Consider the following 20,527-nt stretch of genomic DNA (forward strand, 5'->3'; position numbering starts at 1 on the left):
TTAGCCTACTGGTTGCGACTTTCATAAAGACCAGCCATAATATCCCAAGCCTGTTTTGCAAATTTTGCTGAACAAATATGAGGAGTAATAGTGCACTTCACAGACAATGCAATCAAGGCATGAGCTTGTGCATCTTCCCAATGCATTTGCTCAACCGTAGGAAAATCAGCTCTAGCAGCATCAATCTTTCCACCAAAACCTGTAACATCCTCAACATCGCCTACATCCTCAGAACCAGGATGTACATCAATGTCCTACACAATACTATAAACTCCCTTTGACACAAGGACATGTTGCATCATATAAGCCATCATAGGGTAATTTTTCCTATCTAATCTATCCTCATTAGCAAATTTTTTGAATACATTTGTGTTGTTGTCAGCCATGGCAAATGCTGCACTTGATGTGAAAAATGTCCAAAAAGAGGAGAAACAAAGCGGGAACAACACGTGCTATAAAGCACAAACCGTTAAGGACCTGGTATGCAAAAAATGACACTGAGAAAAATTATGCACAAGATGACAAAATAGCCTGTGCAGTTTTGATTTTGTCTGTGCAGTTTTGCCTGTAGTCAAAATGGAGGCCAAAATGAGTCCAAATGAAAATTTTGAGTAGATGATGCTCACCAAAGCTCACAAAAATCAGAGAAAGTGAACAGGCGTGTGCTAGAGCTACTGGTGACTAAGCCCGGGAGGATGCAACCTGCTCTCATACCAATTGTTGGAATTAGGATTGTAGGGAAACACATAGAGCTTGGAGAAGGCAAAGGAACCTCAAGGCACACAACAAAGAATCTATTACTTAGTGTGCAATGGTAAGATAAGATAGCCCTAGAGTGATGGGTGTATATACAATGCATGGGGGAAAAAACCTACTGGTGAGGGAAAAAATGCCCCGATTGTCCTAAGTGTGTTCACACACATCACTACCACATGTAAATGGTAACAAACATGTTTATGCTAATTTGCCACAATGTGGGCTAAATAACCAAAAAAATAATCCAAAATCTCAAAAAAATAAACTTCTAAATTGTTGGGAATTCAAGCCCAATTACCCATAGGAACAAGTCTTAAGGCATGCAGAGGTGTTCCTACTCTATATATATGTAATTGGTTTTTAATTGAAATCAATATAGAGTTGCTTTTCCATTTGTGTCGAGGTCTCTCTCTCTCTCTCTCTCTCTCTCTCTCTCTCTCTCTCTCTCTTTGACATCTTTGAAAGATGACTTTAAGACACAAAGCAAGAGTATTTTTTGGCATAAGTACATTTGAATCTTTCTAATCCACTATGAACTCTAGTTTTGCAAACATCTTGAAAAGTGTCAACCTCTCAAAATCTATTAAGCTTGTTGAGGGCGTAGAAAAGCAAGGCTTATCAAGGCGAAGGTTTCATCTTGCATAGCTTCTCAAAGAGAAATTTGCAACAATTAGTTGGCGAGAGTGCACCACATAATCAATCGAACTTGCAGAATCTTGAAACACCACAATAGACTACAATATGACATTGAAAGTGGAAAAATTTAATGGATCCGGCTTTCATACATGGAAAATAAAGGTAAACGATTATCTTATGTGAAAGAATTTATGGAGTCGTGTGAAGCCGCTATCAACCAATGAAGTAGACACATCAACTACCGTTATGAGGGTGTTATTTTCCGAGCAACAATGCAAGGATGAGCAAGCATCAAGAATTATTCTGACATCTCTCAAAGATGACTTTATTCATTATTTGGATGATGTGCAATCTTCTAGTGTTGCCTGGATAAAGCTAGAGAAGTTTTTTTGTGCTAAAGCTAAGTATTCAATGATGAGTCTAAAGATGGAGTTGTACTTTCTTGCTATGCATGCTGGTGAAACATTACATCTTTAGCTAACAGACAGAAGAGTATTAGATTTCAACTTATAATGGAAATGGTAAATTGTATTTAATTAAGATGACAGGTGGAAAATACATAGCTGCTCTATGGAATGTGCAAAGGACAACAGATTCATAATCATTGTATTATAAAAGAGCTCTAGGTGAGCGGGCGGACAATGTGTATTCATTTTTGAGCATTTAAAAATTTATAAGTAAATACGTGCAAGAGGAAAATGCTCACTCTTGCATAGGGGGAGATTGCACCTAGTGCTTGTGTCTTTCTTCTCTCCTCTCCTCTCCTTCCTCTTTCCGTGACGGTGTAGCACTTGGCTATAGGAGGTGCACCTGTATGTGCTCTCTCACTCTATCTCCCTCTCTGTTCCCATATAGCTTTGATTATGTGCTTGTGGATGTGCCAGGTATCCAAATCCATCAATTGGATCGTATTATGTTATTCTTGATATGTGCAAGGCTCTCTGCACTCCCGTTTGTAGCAGTGGAGGTGAAATGGCCTTGCAAAATAGCGAATAGCACATAATTGACGATAAATTCAACACATCCACACCTGCACAATCCTGTACGCAAGGAATCCATAGCCAGTCTAGCACATGAGAGACATAGAGCGAGGTAGAGCAAGAGAGCACATGCAGATGCACCTCCTAGAGCGGAGTGATACACCGGTACGACAAGAGAGAAGAGAGGAGAGGAGAGAAAAAGTACACAGGCACTAGATGCAATCTCCCCCGTGCAAGAGTGAGCATTTTCCTCTTGCACGTATTTACTTATAGATTTTTGAATGCTAAAAAATGAGTACACATTGTCGGCCCGGACACAAACTGACTATAGCTCACAAAGAGCTCTTTTTTGATACAATGATAATGAATCTGCTGTCATTTGAACATTCTATAGATCAACTATGCATTTTTCACCTGTTAGCTGCTTATTATAAATACGATTTACCATTTCCATTACATACCTCTCTATTAGAAAGCAATTGTCCTCAATTGCGAAGATATGAATCTTGAGACCATACTTGTCAAAAACAACGATTAGTATTCGGCATCAGAAGTATCACATATTGAAAGAAAAACTCTAAAAATTAAACAACACTGCTTATGCCTGCCGTCATCCACATACTACATATTCTAGTGTCCCATACCACTAGAGTAAGAAGTATATGTCATACCCTGATAAATCAGGATATCATTGGTCACACTCATCATTCAAAAAATCAACTCTCATCAATATCAAGTTCAATGCCGTAAATACCGCCGCGACAAAAAATCATCATCTACCAAATCCAAATCTAACTATAATCCAAATCCAAATCACTATCATTATATATCTGGGTAACAAAATCATACTAAGGATAGTGGTAGCCAGCCACTGCAACATGATTTTGTGATCGGTGTTGCCTAAATCAGCAAATCAACACCAATGAGTCCTACTGCCTAAATCGGCAAATGTGTACTTGTGCTGCCTAAACCGACAACTCTGCACTAAAATTATTTATACTTTTGAATCTGTTGTTTGTTGGTGTGCTGCCTAAATAAAAAAACTGCACTCGAATGAACATTTACACACTGCCTAAATTGGCAAATTTGTGTGTACATTGTCGTGCCGTGGCACGTGCATAATTTTATGCCTTTCTTGATTTTGCTACGAATCCTCACAGTCAGAGGCCCGATGCTTTCCTAGTCGCACTGCGCACTTCTTGACACATTGTTAACAGGTCGAATGAGCACTGCATCTCTGCAATTGGGAGCGAGGCTACACCTAATCTTCACACACACAAGAGTTTTGAGTTAATCTTGGTTCCTTTTCAAAGTGGAGCTTTCATGGCTGGAGTTATGTTCTTTTAGATGTGTTTTTAGCTTCAAATCATCTACGCCTTTCTTGATTTTTCTATGAATCCTCTCAGACAGAGGCCCGACACTTTCCTAGTCGCACTGCGCACTTCTTGACAACGTGACCAATGGACTAAACAATACATAAAAAATTACAAAAAATTTACATGGTACCAAATTGGAGTAGGTTGAAATGCTAAAGTGTATACTAAGTATTGATGATCATCCCAAATCAAGTGAAGGTTTCGTTGATGGAAAAAGTAGTAGCCAAACTGATAAGCAAGCCATATCAGTTGAGACAGCGTACTTGTATTTTTTGGCTGCTTTGGGAAAAGTATTAGTCTTCAAAAAGAAGGAGGTCTCCAAATATTTATAAATATATATCACAAATTATATTATGTATCGATGCATATAATATTTAATTAACATCAGTTTAAAGATTCTAAAGTCTAAATGATCATGCCTAGCTCTCAATTGTTACTGATTGCTACAATGTTACACAACTATGTGAAAACCACAAAAGGAAGCGACCGCTGCAATACTTTCTCGCACAATGCCAGACATCCACGGACATTGACGATGATGATGATGATTTCAACTGGCTATTCTTGTCTTCTTCAGTCTTTCACTTTACCTCATTTTATTTCAATACCCAGCCATTGGAATACATACACAAGGATTGTATCAGTTTAATTTTGGCCATTTGAAGACGGTTCATATAACATTTCATATTATTTCTCTCTCTCTCTCTCTTCACCCCCCCCTTTATCCTAACTATGACACAAAATCGATGACGGTCAAGCCCACCTTCAACAACCCAATGAACAAATGTGGTCCCCACACTACTGTGCACTAGTCGTAGCCTACACCAGCATCCCTACACAGACCTCAACTCCCTTGCTTCCATGTGGACTACTAGTGTTATGAGTACAAAAGTTCGGCGATCAGCCTTCATCAATGTAAGATTGAATGCAGTATGACTCAGATCCCATGGAACGGCTAAAAGTAGAAAAACTTAGGATCGGCCGCGACAATTCTATTTTCATTACTTGCACCGATAATCTCAGCTTGCGATGTAATGCTAGGCGTTGAGTTTGTAGTGAGAAGATTCAAGCTCGTATTGCATCACTCTCTACCTTCCTACTTAAATGAGGAGTAGAAACAGGTTGCCTTCCTTGAGTCAACTAACATCAAATTGTAAGCTTGAATGTTTTTGGTGTCTCTCAAGACCTCTCTACAACTGGCTTTGTCAATTGAAATTGGGTTCAATGTTGTTGTTTGAATGGCTACAAATTGTAAGATCTCTGACCCCGACAAAAAAGAGCACCATTGTACCATGGAATAAACATAATGAAAAAAGTTACTATTTTTAGCAGTTTTTCAAATTCTGTCGGTGCCATGATGTTTAGAATCTTATAGAGATTTCAAAAATGAAATAAAATAATTTTTGTGGAAATTCTCCAGAAATAGTAAGTTTTTGGTCACCCAACCCGTCTAGTTCTGACCGTCTCGTCAAACTGCACGCGTATCCCGAATTTGAAAAAATTGCATTTTCGGACGCCGGGGACTGCTAAATATGGCAGGTACCCAGGTTAATACACCTTATTTAGAGCTTAGTATACCAAGTTCCGGCATTAAATTCTAATTCGTATTGCCCGTCTTAGGTTAAAATTAAATTTTCCTAAAGTTGTGCAGGGAGGCACCGGGACTCGGGGGCTGTGTGGGAACTGGCTCCAGGCCACTGCAGACTGAGTTTGGCAGTAAGAGGGTGCCCTCACACACTCACAAGACTCGTGGGCTACTTTCCATGCAAGAGAGAGAGAGAGAGAGAGAGAGAGAGAGAGAGAGAGAGAGAGAGAGAGAGAGAGAGAGAGAGAGAGAGAGAGAGAGAGAGAGAGAGAGAGAGAGAGAGAGAGAGAGACTAAGTGAGCTCTTGAGCAGGTTGGGACACTTGGTAAGTATGCAATTAGAGCTGCCATGCATGAAGTGAGTACTCCTCTAGATGCATATAGCAGGCAGATTCGATTTTTCAGCTTGTGAGCCTATATAAGAGGATGCTCACACACACACACACTCCTACACACATACATACCTTGCGGAGGTGCTGCCGACGGACATAGTCTTCGAAAGAAGAGCTAAGGAGGAAAGTGCTGCCCGTTTCTCATCTCGAGGAGTATTGCATCAGAATTTTGAGAGGAATTCAGCCTAATCTCGGTAATATCCAATTTAATTCATGCTTGTTGCAATTCTCTCCAATATTCTCTTAATCTCGCATCTATTGTGCATAACCCTAGCTAAATTACTCAATGCATACTCTCTAATTCTCTGTATCATCGATCTATTGCATAAATATCAATCTAATTAGTAATTATGCAAGTAGCTCGTCTCTCTTAATCATAGATTAATGCATGATTAAGGAATCAACCGCTAGTCACCATTGTAATTAAGAACAAGTCGGCATTGAGGTAGAGATGGTCAATTGCTTTCTATTGCCACACAATGTTTAAAAAACTAAATTAGAATCAATTAGCTTATAGATTAGGATAAAATTAGTGAAATTAATCCATCATTGATCACTAGGAAGGGAGAAATCCTCTCACCTATGCATACTGTAAATCTGCAAACCTCTACTTGCATTAGGAAGTGATTAAGCATGCCGATTCATCTGTAGTAAATAGATTGAGAAGAAACCTGAAATTCCTTACTATCTAGGCCAAGTAATTAACCTTAGGGCCTATTCCCATAGAACAAGTATGGTGCTATCAAGATTCTCTATGTCTTGAAGTAAGTCAAACCTCTCGTATAAAGGGATTTTCTTATTGAAACTAATCTGTCATTTTGGTCGTATGTTGCTCTCGAATATTAGCTCTTTTTTTTTCCAAGTTGTCAATCTAAGTAGTGAGTATAAAATGGACCTAGTAAAGAGAACTCGTTTCAGTGGTTCCCACGACCGCGAGGCTGGAACAAGCAACACTAATGGAAAGGGAAAAGCTCCCATGGTCGACCAAGTACCGGCCATCTCATGGAGCAATGACGAGGAAATTGTGGAGGTAGGTCAAGTTTGAATTCAAGTTTGTTAAAGCAACATTGCATTCGATAAGGTAGGATGAAAAAAACGTTTCCCAACATTTTGAAAATCAACGAAAACCACAGCATTTAAATTAATTGTATTTTATATTCAAGTAGGAAAGAATGCTTTCGGAATATACTGTCTGAAGTAGGAAAGATTGATTGCTAGGGAAAATTTAGCTCAGCTAGTTCATTTTCAATTCCAATGTTGATCTAGTCCGAACCCCCTCTTGATCATTGGGGGCAGCTTGCGAAGTTATTCGCAGGAGCTAGAGTTCCTGGTTAAGGGCTCTTGTATCCATGACTGGTGGTTAAGCGGTGGATATCCACGACTGCTGGTTAAGCGATGGAAGTCCACGATTGCTGGTTAAGCGGTGGATAACCTAGTTGTATGGGCAACTAGGCGACAACGGGTGGAGTAAACACTCGCTGGGGGATTTCGTGCCTCCAGAACATTGGAACTTTAAATGAATGAGTTTTGAGTGAATTTTTACTAGAATTACTATACTGTCTTGGTTCTGCTTTGCAATACTGGTTGAAGGGCTGTATTGAAGAACTTGTGAATCGAAAAAATAAACAAAGAACTTATATGTTGAACAACCATTGTGGTAGTAATTAGGTAACAAAGGAAGTGTGAGTATGGGGTGGAAAGTGGGGGCTTGGCTCGGGTTGCCAATGCCTATGAAAAGGGTGGTCTCGATTGGTCGGGAACTCTCCGTCTCCATAGTGTTATAAATCGACGCTAGTATTACTCATTTCCCCAAGAGCAGTGAAGACTTAAGTTTACGTGCCTCTGAAACATGGGGAAAAAGGTACTCGGGACTTCTCTCCTCTTGGAAGGTGGGTCTTAGGATTGCTAAATAAGTTAATCACGCTTATCCTGCGGGGTGGAACTAGATCTCGATGCTAGTAGGCTCGAAATCGACTCACATTGTGATGAGAGGTCGTCCGCTAGATGAACCATAAACCACTTTGTTTGTTTGCGCTGTAGATCTAGTGGCCACCAGGTTTACCATCAGATCCGTCGTTTGAGATGACGGGGTGGGGACCTCACACCTGGTATCAGAGCTATAGGTTTTCGAACTAAAAAATGATGTTGTTTGAAATTCTAAAAAAATAAGGGATAGTAGGATAACTCATACTCAAAGTTTGAGCATGATGTTTCCCAGAATAATGACATTGGATTTGTCTTGTGGATTGTGTCCTGAGTGATGTTAAAGAGTTTTACTCGTTGAGCTTGTTGGGATTCAGTGGGTTCCACATGATGTTTTTTTTTGAGAAGTCGTTGGTACGACTAGTGTTGCGGGCAGGTAGCACGTTGATGCACATAAAGTTATAAGTATGGATCAAAGCTCTCGAGTAAAGTTTTTACCATTATTTATCGGACAATTTTGGATGTATTCAATGGAATTTAAACTAATGGTGAGATGGTTAAATCCTTTGTGATAGCTGTACAGATTAAGTAGGATGGTTAAACCCAAAAAGTTAAACTTCTTCTTGAGTATGGAAAAGCCTAGGTTCATTTGAGAAGAGTGCTATAGAATGAGTTTTATACCATTGGATAGGTACCGTCTACTACTCTATATACCGCCGTTCAGGAGAAAAAGCTTCTCCTTAAGCAAGATCAGCCTCCAACCTTTAAAGGTAAAGGGGTTAATGTGGAGAGAGATGCGGAAGTATGGATGGAAGCAATGGACGACTATTTCGAAGATGCGGGAACTCAACCTGAGAACCAAACCATGCTTGCGATGTTCCTCTTGTCTGGCGATGCCAAGATCTGGTGGAAAAAACATTGCAGGGACTTGGATATCAAGGGATCTTCTTAGTCATGGGAAGACATCAAGGTTGCTGTGATGGAGCGATACTTACCACCCGCTCACAAAGCCTTGAAGATGAATGAGTTTTTGTCACTTCGACAGCTGACTTCTTCCGTCGAAGAATACTACTCAAAGTTCGTCACACTTTGGAGATATGCTCCTAGGATGACATTGGAACAGCAAGTAGCCAAGGACTCATCGACCCCTTGAACAACCGACTAGAAGCTCTCAGGCCAGCAACTCTGCAAGATGCCTTGCTAAGGTCCAAACCGTTAGCTAAAGAGATTCAGAGGACTATCCAAGATAATCAATACTATTTGTCAAAGAGGGCCAGGCCAGACAACTGGAGTAACAGACCAATCAACCCTGCATACGACCATCGTTCGGTAGTAGCTACTACGGCAGCTACCAAGTTCCCAATATAAGATGCTTTGAGTGCCAGGAGTATGGACATTACAAAAGCCGATGTCCAAAAAGGATTTCCCAAACATCCGGTGCTAATAATGTACCTCTGAACGTCAACGGGCGAGGTCAACCAAACGGAAGAGGAGGCCGAGGAAGAGGAAACATAGGACAAGAAAGCGGAGCTTTCGCTAATGCGGCAGTGAGACAATCAACTGGGTGGGTGACGAAGCTGATGAGAGAGCAGCTCTGTATGCTACAATTGCTAATCCTAGTGAGCAATAATTCAAGCACCAGGATCTCATCAAAGTTCAACAGAATAAGACGTATAAAGCTAAATACTATTCTATTATCAAAGGATGTCTTTACTTTAGACAAAGGATATATGTACCTAAGTAGTTAGCATAGAGTTTATCCATATGTATTCTTGAGATGAGGACATCTCAAATTTTTCACGTTGGGGAGGTTGTAAGATCTCTGACCCCGACCAAAAAGAGCACCATTGTACCATGGAATAAACATAATGGAAAAAGTTACTATTTTTAGCAGTTTTTCATATTCTGCCGGTGCCATGATGTTTAGAACCTTCTAGAGATTTCAAAAATGAAATAAAATAATTTTTGTGAAAATTTTCTAAAAATAGTAAGTTTTTGGTTACCCGACCCGTCTAGTTCTGACCGTCTCGACAAACTGCACCTGTACTCCAAATTTGAAAAAAATGCATTTTCGAACGCTGGGGGCTGCTAAATATGGCAGGTACCCAGGTTAATACACCTTAGTTAGAGCTTAGTATAGCAAGTTTCGGCATTAAATTCTGATTCGTATTGCCCGTCTTAGGTTAAAATTAGATTTTCCTAAAGTTGTACGGGGAGGCACCGGGACTCGGGGGCTGTGTGGGAACTGGCTCCATGCCACTGCAGACTGAGTTTGGCAGTAAGAGGACGCCCTCAAACACTCATAGGGCTCGTGGACTACTTTCCATGCAAGAGAGAGAGAGACCAAGTGAGCTCTTGAGCAGGTTGGGACACTTGGTAAGTATGCAACTAGAGCTGCCATGCATGAAGTGAGTACTCCTTCAGATGCATAGAGCAGGCAAATTCGAATTTTTCAGCTTGTGAGCCTACATAAGAGCATGCTCACACACACACAAGGACACACGTATGCTCACACACACACAATACGTACACAAACACACTCCTACACACACACATACTTTGGGGAGGTGCTGCCGACGGACATAGTCTTCGGAAAAGAGCAAAGGAGGAAAGTGCTGCCCGTTTCTCGTCTCGAGGAGTCCATTGCATCAGAATTTCGAGAGGAATTCAGCCTAATCTCAGTAATATCCAATTTAGTTCATGCTTGTTGCAATTCTCTCCAATATTCTCTTACACCCGCATCTATTGTGCATAACCCTAGCTAAATTACTCAATGGATACTCTCTAATTCTCTGTATCATTGATCTATTGCATAAATAGTAATCTAATTAGTAATTATGCAAGCAGTTAATCGCTCTTAATCACAGATTAATGCGTGATTAAGGAATCAACCGCTAGTCACCATTGTAATTAAGAACAAGTTGGCATCGAGGTAGAGATGGTCAACTGCTTTCTATTGCCACACAATGTTTAAACAACTAAATTAGAATCAATTAGCTCATAGATTTATGCATACCGTAAATCTGCAAACCTCTACTTGCATTAGGAAGTGATTAAGCATGCCGAATTCATCTCTAGTAAATAGATTGAGAAGAAACCTGAAATTCTTAACTATCTAGGCCAAGTAATTAACCTTAGGGCCTATTCCCATAGAACAAGTATGGTGCTATCGGGATTCTTTATGTCTTGAAGTAAGTCAAACCTCTCGTATAAAGGGATTTGCTTATTGAAACTAATCTGTCATTTTGGTCGTATGTTGCTCTCGAATATTAGCTTTTTTTTTTTCCAAGTTGTCAATATAAGTAGTGAGTATAAAATGGCCCCGGTAAAGAGAACTCGTTTCGGTGGTTCCCACGACCGCGAGGCTGGAACAAGCAACACTAATGGAAAGGGAAAAGCTCCCATTGTCGACCAAGTACCGGCCATCTCATGGAGCAATGACGAGGAAATTGTGGAGGTAGGTCAAGTTTGAATTCAAGTTTGTTAAAGCAACATTGCATTCGATAAGGTAGGATGAAAAACACATTTCCCAACATATTAGAAATCAACGGAAACCACGGCATTTAAATTAATTGTATTTTATATTCAAATAGGAAAGAATGCTTTCGGAATATACTGTCTGAAGTAGGAAAGATTGGTTGCTAGGGAAAATTTAGCTCAGCTAGTTCATTTTCAATTCCAATGTTGATCTAGTCCGAACCCCCTCTTGATCATAGGGGCAACTCGCGAAGTTATTCGCAGGAGCTAGAGTTCTTGGTTAAGGGCTCTTGAATCCACGACTGCTGGTTAAGCGGTGGAAGTCCACGATTGCTGGTTAAGCGGTGGACAACCTAGTTGTATGGGCAACTAGGCGACAACAGGTGGAGTAAACACTCGCTGGGGGATTTCGCGCCTCCAGAACATTGGAACTTTAAATGAATGAGTTTTTGAGTGAATTTTTACTAGAATTAGTGTCTTGGTGCCGCTTTGCAATACTGGTTGAAGGGCTGTATTAAAGAACTTGTGAATCGGAAAAATAAACAAAGAAATTATATGTTGAACAACCATTGTGATAGTAATTAGGTAACAAAGGAAGTGTGAGTATGGGGTGGAAAGTGGGGGCTTGGCTCGGGTTGCCAATGCCTACGAGAAGGGTGGTTCCGATTGGTTGGGAACTCTCCGTCCCCATAGTGTTATAAATCGACGCTAGTCTTACTCATTGCCACAAGAGCGGCGAAGCCTCAAGTGTACATGCCTTTGAAACATGGGGAAAAAGGCACTCGGGACTTCTCTCCTCTTGGAAGGTGGGTCTTAGGATCGCTAGATAAGTTAATCATGCTTCCCCTGCGGGGTGGAACTAGATCTCGATGCTAGTAGGCTCGAACTCGACTCACTTTGTGATGAGAGGTTGTCCGCTAGATGAACCATAAACCACATTGTTTGTTTTCGCTGTAGATCTAGTGGCCACCAGGTTTACCATCAGATCCGTCGTTTGAGATGACGGGGTGGAGACCTCACAGAAATGTTCAAAAAGTAATCATAACTTTACTCTGTGTAGGACCCATCTGTAGATAATAGCTATGATTGTTTGACTTAATTAAGTACATGCCCATTGAGTAACAATCGAGGTCTTTGTATAAGCATGTTGAAGCTTATTGCCAGAAACTAAGTGCATATACTTCTTGAATAATCAAAACAATATAGATCACACTCATGTTTCGCTCTAACTTTAAACAAAATTTAAAGGTACTGGTAAGTGTTTTTTCTCGACCTTGCTCCCTAGTTTTGCAACGTGAACTTGATATTACACAATAACATAATAGACACCACTCCTGACACTACATGGTTATTTATTTCTTCTATTGACGTTATAAAAAGTTATGACCTTATTTGTAGGGCTTAAAATTTGTTGCACTTATTATAAAATTGTGAAGATTTTCTTGATTTTGTCCTCTTCAAACAACTCTTTGTTATATTTTACTAGTTGTTAATTACAGTAGCACTGAACAACACCATTACCTTTAGTAGGTTTACCACAACTTTACGGCAATAAAGAAATTATATTTTACTAGTTATTAATTACAGTAGCACTGGACAACACCATTACCTTTAGTAGGTTTACCACAATTTTACGGCAATACCAGTCTCTGTATTGATTGACCCTTAAACAAATGATTTTGATAATGATCTTCATTTTTTCATTTTTCTACCTAATTTATTGTCTAAGATTTGCAAAAAATAATGCAAACCATAATGAAAGGTAATCAAATAAGTCATCTCCTTGTTTTATTTTGCAATATCATTTTAAAATCTTGAGTGATGATATACTAATCATCTTCTATTAGATTCTATGATACCTTTGTCAATCACATATCTACACTAATCTATACCTTACTACTTCCTGGTTGAGTATACTAACTCTCTCATACCAGATTGTGCCACACTCCTAGACGTGCCTACTAATACCATTCACAGAGAGAACACAACCTTCTCTACACAGACATACGAATACATGTATTTTTAAATGCTCTATATCCTCGAGGTACGTGCATCAAATACCTAACTCTTCTTTTCACCTTTTCTTGACCCACATTGCCTCATGAGCTATGAATCCAGTCATTCTCAGATTGTGGCTTAAGATAATACTAAATGAAAGTTAACATTGAAAATTACTTGATATTAAGCTAAAGCATGAATTGAGTTGATTTGGGACGATCGTCAACATTTGGTATATACTTCACCATTTCAACCTATTTTAATTCCGATACCAGGTACATGTTTTGTAATTTTTATGCCTCACCTAGTCCATTGGTCACATACACACAAATTCACAAATTTAGGTAGTATGTAAAGGCTCATCTTGGAGTAGATTCACCAATTTAGGCAACACCAGCTGTCCGTGCAGATCCGTCGATTTAGGCAGCACACCGACAAAATGCAGATTCATTATTCTAAACAATACTAAATGCAAATCCACCAAGTTAGGACGCATTAGTGCAGATTTGCCGATTTAGGTAGCACACCATATTGGTGGAGACACGCCGGTTAAAAAAAACACCGACCACATAATCATGTTGCAGTTGCTAGCCACCATTTTCCTTAGTATGATTTTGTTACCCAAGTATATGTTGGCATATTATATTTGGATTTGACATTGGATTTGGATTCGGTATATGATGACTTTCTATCACGATAGTATTTATGGAATTGAACTTGAGGTTGATGAGAATTGATTTATTGAATGATCAGTGTGACCAATGATATCCTGATTCATCAAGGTATGGCATTTGCTACTTATTCTAGTGGTATGGGCCACTAGAATATACACTATGTGGGTGACGGGGCAAGCATAAGCAATGTTATTTAATTTTTAGAATTTTTCTTTTAGTATGAGATACTTCTGATGTCGAATACTAATCATTGTTTTGTGACAAGTATGGTTTTCATATTCTTATCTTCGCAGTTGAGGACAATTGCTTTCTAACGGAGAGGTATGTAATGGAAATGGTCAATCATATTTATTACAGCTATTAGGTGAAAAATGTATAGTTGATCTATGGAATGTTCAAAGGACAGCAGATTCATTATCATTGTATCATAAAAAAGCTCTTTGTGAGCTATAATCACTTTATGTCCGAGCGGACAATGTGTATCCATTTTTGACCATTCAAAAATCTATAAGTAAATACGTTTTCGTGCAGCTCCGCTCCCATGCTAAGAAAGATACCAGAAAAATGCACGTCGAGCTTATTTGAAGCTTACTTGATTAATGAATAGTGTTCAAGGCTTGGTAACATGCCAAGTTTAATGCTAAATGTATGCGAGATGCGGCTTTAAAGGGCCAACAAATGCTTTAATGATGCTAAAAAAAGGGAGTATTCTTGAAGTGATTACAAATGGGAGATTATGGTCTAGAACTGTAGTGCTTAGAGTTCTCTATTGGCTTGTCTTTACGGCTCGTCGATCGGAGCTACGGTGAAGAAGTTATGGCAGATTGAAGTTTGAGTCAATTGCAGATCCATACCAGATTGGACAATTGCAACTGAGAGGTTTGAGATGAAGTGAATGCACGGGCCTGAAGTGCTCACCTTGTGGAGCACATCGGTCTTTTTAGATCAGCGATCACAGTCTTGGTTGCCAAGATATTAGCTGTTTATGTTTCATCGGGGGTTGGTTCCATATTGGTTTGGTCGCCTCGGTCAGTGTGCGGTCTAATGATTTTGGACGTCGACCACGTTCTGGAATGCGATAAAGTAGCAATTTGCTCAAAATGTCATCTCCTACAAAGCTTTGATAACAGGGTTCCAGAGTTGTGCTCAGCACTACAATGGACGGTATGTATGCGAAATATGGTAATTTACCAATGCTTGGCCGGGATGTACCCTAAAGGTTATTCTCGGCAATGCGTAGTGCTTGAAGAGCTTCGTGTCCGGAATGTCATCTCTTGGAATGAAATTATCGCGGGATAAACCCAACAGAGGCAGGGCCAAGAAGCTGGCTATTTTCAACAAATGCAAAGAGAGACAACTCTCCAAATGCAATCACGTATGCTTGAATCTTGAAGGCAAGCGGTACCATGTAGAACATTGGCATGGGGAACAAAAGTTGACAATGTTGGCTACTGGAGAAAGTTGTCGTGCTTGGCAATGCTTTGATTGATATGTATACCAAATGTGGTGCCCAAGGGCCCAAATAAAAATGGCCGCCCAAAGACATTAAAGCCTGCCCATGATTGGCCACCCAAAGGGGGTTTTTTAAAGTGTGAATGAAGGGAAGAAAGCAAGGGAGAAAGCGCACCCACTGCCTTGCTAGTCTCCTAGAGCACTAAAACAAACTAGCTTGCCTTGATTGATGGACTGTGCAGATGGTAAGAATTAAAAAAGTGATAATGATGTGGATTTTACCTTATGGCATAGCTTTTGCTAACAGCTCCATAGCATCTCTCCTCGAAGCTTTCGCCAAACATTCTACGGCCTCGCATCACAAATGAGATTTTACATTGAAAGTTGTATGGAAGCGAAAATTTGCACGTTATGGTGGCACATGAGTAGAGATGTGGGAGAGATGCATAGGGGAGGCACCGCCACTATTGTTATTCACAATATAACCATTCGGGCACATGATCAGCAGGGGCGTGCATAAGTTGTTCCATTATATGTTGATCAGAAATTAGAATAATGACCACCTCCATTTGTTGAACGATCATCTGCTGCATATTGAAGGCGGTGATGATCATCGCTGAACTTGGCCCTTGCGCTGCTCCACTGATGCTATTGTTGACATATTGTAGATGCAATGTTTTGTATACAGAGTCAAAATACTCAGTCGGGTGTTGACGCCATTGCAACATCTTGCATGCTTGCTACACTCATTGTCAATGGTGGAGTGGTCGTGCGAACATGGAAAGCCACTGCTTACGTGCGAATATGGTGGCACATGAGTCTAAGATATGTGGGAGAGATGCATAGGGGAGGCACCACCATCAATAAAGACGTGGGAGGAGGAAGAAGCCGGCGTTCACTTGCGGGAGATGCTGTGAATAGGGGGAGAGAAGCAAGGGGGGCAGATCAGAGGGTGCTACGTGTGGGGGGTGAAGCAGATGCAGAAGAGATAATTCTCGTACTTGGAGGACAACAAAGACGACATACACATTGGGTTGTCGTGGACAGAACTCCACGACGTCGTTGAAGGTGGTGAAGAGTGGAGCTGCTATATCTTCTCAGCAGTTGGACGGGAATGTGCTCGTGGACGAAGGCGCCGAATGCCATGATGTGTAAGAGGCCTTGCCACCCAGAACAGTGAGCATTGTGCTAGAGGTAGCGTCGTGAGCTAATTGCACCTGCAATTGCTTGCTGGCAACAAGGCGCAGGTCCTCCAAAATGAAGGCAGCCTGTTGATCCTGCATTTGGGAAATATTCTTACCTGCACAATTGCTGCCTTCCTGATCGTTACACACACATTTTCATAATCAAAAAGTTACCTCTGTAGAAAGGAGCAGCCTCCGTCCATGATATCTCATTATATACTGGCTCTTTCTCTCTCTCTCTCTCTCTCTCTCTCTCTCTCTCTCTCTCTCTCTAGGGACTCTCAATTTGAGCTACTTAATTGTCTGGACAAAATACTTTCATGGCAATATATTGAAGCAATGAAGACCATACATACAGAGTTCTTGTGACAAGAAATCACATAAAAGAGCCTGTGTGTGGGAACAATATTCCAACCGCATCAAGGATTCTAGTAAAAGCTCCAACATGCAGAAAACCATACATGCAAGGCCTTGACAGAAACTCCTAGATATGGCCCCCAAGTTAATAGGCACGTGCTTTCAACACACTCAAAAAAGTATGTTGTTCTCACAGATAAGATCTTGTCAATGTCCTCATCTTGAAATCATCAATAGCACCGTCATCTTCTTCATCCATGCCACTTGCAGTGAGGCGGACATTGTCAGGAAGCTCTCCATATGCCACGACAGATGAGCTTCATCAAGCTGATACTTGAGGATCACATCTACATCAGCCTTGTCATCTGATAGTCACGCAGCCCACCGAGAATCATCTAAGTACTTTCCTCTCTCTGTCTCTCTCTACGCTAGGCGAGGAGTACACTGCTGCTATATATATAATGCTACGGTCGCTTCTTTTTCGATCTGTTTTTTTTTATGCCTCTCTCTCTCTGTCTCTCCCTCTCTCTCTATACATCCTCATTTAGCAACCCAATCACATGTGGCCACATGGCATAGCTAGCCTCGCTGCTTTCTCCAAATCAATCTTAAATAATCAAGGTAAAATAAATAAATCTTTTTGCCTATTTTCTCCCCCTCGTCCACCTCCACGTAGCCTTTCGCTTCGTCCCCGTCCGCCTCTTGCTTCGTCCTCGCCTCTACCTTGTGCTTTGTCCCTCCTTTCCTGCTTTGCGCGATGCTTTGCCTGTTTTTTTTTAAATTAAAAAAATGGGTAGCACGTACCTTGTTAATTGTGCCTTACAAAGTGATAGAACTTGGATATAAGGAAGTGATCACACGAGCATAGTTATACATAATAGATAGCTATGCGAAATTGAGGTCATTCAATTAATGAGCGGTCGGTGTAGCGAAGTTGGAATGGACATGCACAACATAGTAAGATTTGTACAACATAGTGCTCGTTGGAGGTCCTTTGGAGTTTGGACTATGGTGGACGCGAAGATGTTGTGCAATTGTGGGGCGCATATTGCATGCACAAAATAGGGGGAGAGAGCTATGGCACCCAATCATTGCAAGCCACGTTGCATGTGATAGTGTCGTTTCTGTTAAAGCTACGATAGGCTCTTCCCAATTAATACGGTCCATGCCCAAATAACTTGTGCAAGTATGTCAATTTTGACATAGTTGCACAACCCTTGGCATAGTTTTTATTATGCTACAACCCTTTCCTCGAAATACTTATGCCTCGTGTGACCACACCCTAACCTAGTGCAAATTCACCAAAAGTGATTTTCTTACCAAAAAATCTACTATTTTTGTACTTATTTTTTGGGGTTGAATTTACAAGACTTCGTAACATGGCTATAATTGTCTTTGCTCACAATTTGTTATACAAGTCATGGAAAAAGTCTTGCAAAAGATAATCTTACTGTGAAATTGAGAATAAATACAAGCTTAAAAGAGACTCACATCAGACAATACTTTTTTATGCACGATATCCCATTAAGCTATTACAGAATGACTGACTTTTTTGGCATACTTTAGAATCTCCACAATTGTATTTAAGGTAAATATAAGATTGTATAAAAGTGTATATAAGAGAAATTAGTATATATTAGATTAATTGTCTATGGCCAATTTTATGACTTGTGGCCTTGGCTTGTCATATATATAGATATATAAACCAGTATTGACACTTTATATGCTTTGCCCTAAAGAGCTAATTATTATAGGTCCGCCTGTCGATGCTTTGGTGTGGTAATCACTAACTCCAAACAAGCTAGCAAACTCTCCACTAGCAAGCCTTGGATGACTTTAAGATGCCCAATTGGGAGCCACTCGTATCAAAAGTAAATAGGTAGCCTGCCATTTGGTGATTTCCAATGATTATAAGTTGCTCACTAGCCATTGTTGAAGGCAATGCGGCAAAGGCGAAGCAAACGCTATTATCAGATCCATTCAAGGGAATTAGTATGTTTTCGCGGACCAAGGGGAAGTCAAAGCCATCAAAATGGAATGTCACAATTGGGACTTCTGAATCTTGGTTCAATTGAAAGCATAAATCAAAGATAGGGTCGGTTTGCGGGGAGACGAGGGTGATACTTGAACTCCCTGCTAGGAAGGCATCGCGCAAAGTGACATAATCATCTCGAGGTAGGCGAGTAATAACTGTGCCGGAATCAACAAGAGCACCTGAAAGATCAGTGGGGGAGGGGGCTTGGTTTGGGGTTGAAGCAAGGGAAAGGGACAACCCCCCTATGCTTATAGCTTTAAGCCACACAATGTAAGAACTTGGAGTATGCACATTTTTTATCATGGGTGTGAATGAAGAGCCTACAATTCCAGCAACAGGGATTACTTCGGCCCCGAATTCAATGAAGCCCGTCGCGGTAGTGGATGAGAGGATGCTAGGTAAGCAATATGCAAAGGCCCCTTTAAAGAATGAGGAAGTTTGGCCGATGATGGAAAAATTACTCCATCCCAACCCCAAAAGCCCATCTTCGTGACCAAAGAGGCCTTGGTTGGAATGCCCACAACCAATGATAAAGTTTTGAATAGTTGTACTCCCTATGGTCAAGGTCTCCTGGGCAAGGTCCCCGGATGTGTTGGATTCATCTGCATATGATATATTATATTGGCAGAATTCCGATGGTGAGCATAATGTACAAGGCAATGTGGTGCATGATATAGGCAAATATGAGGATGATGTGGTGGGATCAAAGCGGGGGCTTGCTTGTTGATAGCATGATGTACAAGGTGTGCATTGTGTCCATGCCAACTCACTACCTGTGTCCAATTCCACCATCAACTCCCTCACTGGCGTTCCTAAACCTACCTTGATAATGTAATTGCCCACTTTCAACCTATGCCCAGATGAGATGGACGTGCTTGATGCTACGAGAGAGCTGAGTCTGTCTTCGTCCTTCTTGAGTAATTTCTTTGCGAGAGAGGCCATGTCCCCCGACAGCTCTTTGTTAGGCGAGCAGGGACTGTGTGGATGGACTAAGCCCACATGGGTCTTTCCTCCATAGATGGGTTTGCCCTTGCCTGCAAAAGCTTTGTTGCAGTCAAGGTCGCCAATATGGGGCCTTGACTGAGGGAAGGTCAAATTGTGGGTGTGATGAATGGGGCGACTGCAATGGGCGTAGAGAAGAAGAGAGAAAGCGAGAATGGTGTGGAACTGCAGCAAAAGGGCGGCGTTAATCATGGTTTCCTGTAGAGGAAAAAGCTATGGTGCGGAGTGGAAGGAGGAGGAGGAGAAGGTGGAAGAGATGGGCAGTCACAGCAGAAGGGCCATATCCTGCAAGTAGAATAGAGTGAGCTGGATTGCGCAGAGGCTTGCAGATGACAAATGCATGCAAAGAAGTCGCTATTGTTCTGTGTCTTCCTCTTCTTCTTAAAAGGAGAGGGCTATGGCGGCAGTATATAATTCAATAGCTCGCCCCGCCGGCGGGCCCCTAGCTTTGCGCGCAACTTATACGATTCTATTATCATTACCATGATTCTATAGGAGCGTTGGGGTGGCCGCGTAACAGCTCGCCCTAATACTAGCTGCTGAAAATAGTTTAAAAGCAGCAAGAATATCAAGCTGAGCGTAATCGGGTGAGCAAATCGGATGAAGAGCAGCTCTTCATCCGCTTCTCCAAACCAGTTTACACTCATTCTGGAGCTGCAGCTTGCAATGTAATTTGTTGCGCATAAAGTCGTTGTTAGACG

General features: G+C 41.0%; 1 protein-coding gene across 1 annotated transcript; it reads right to left on the reverse strand.

The window, feature by feature from the left end:
• Nucleotides 1-18,341: 18,341 nt before the first annotated feature.
• LOC147442369 (aspartic proteinase CDR1-like) lies at nt 18,342-20,141 on the reverse strand. The gene has a single exon (XM_086529647.1). The coding sequence runs from the start codon at nt 20,016-20,018 to the stop codon at nt 18,606-18,608; it is 1,413 nt and encodes a 470-aa protein (XP_086385773.1). The 5' UTR covers nt 20,019-20,141; the 3' UTR covers nt 18,342-18,605.
• Nucleotides 20,142-20,527: the final 386 nt, after the last annotated feature.

The sequence above is a fragment of the Adiantum capillus-veneris genome, chromosome 14, assembly GCF_014529385.1.
Source record: "Adiantum capillus-veneris isolate H3 chromosome 14, ASM1452938v2, whole genome shotgun sequence".
NCBI lineage: Eukaryota > Viridiplantae > Streptophyta > Polypodiopsida > Polypodiales > Pteridaceae > Adiantum > Adiantum capillus-veneris.

Coding starts and splice junctions, on each gene's coding strand:
- LOC147442369 (XM_086529647.1), bottom strand. CDS start 20,018: ATGATTAACGCCGCCCTTTTGCTGCAGTTCCACACCATTCTCGCTTTC.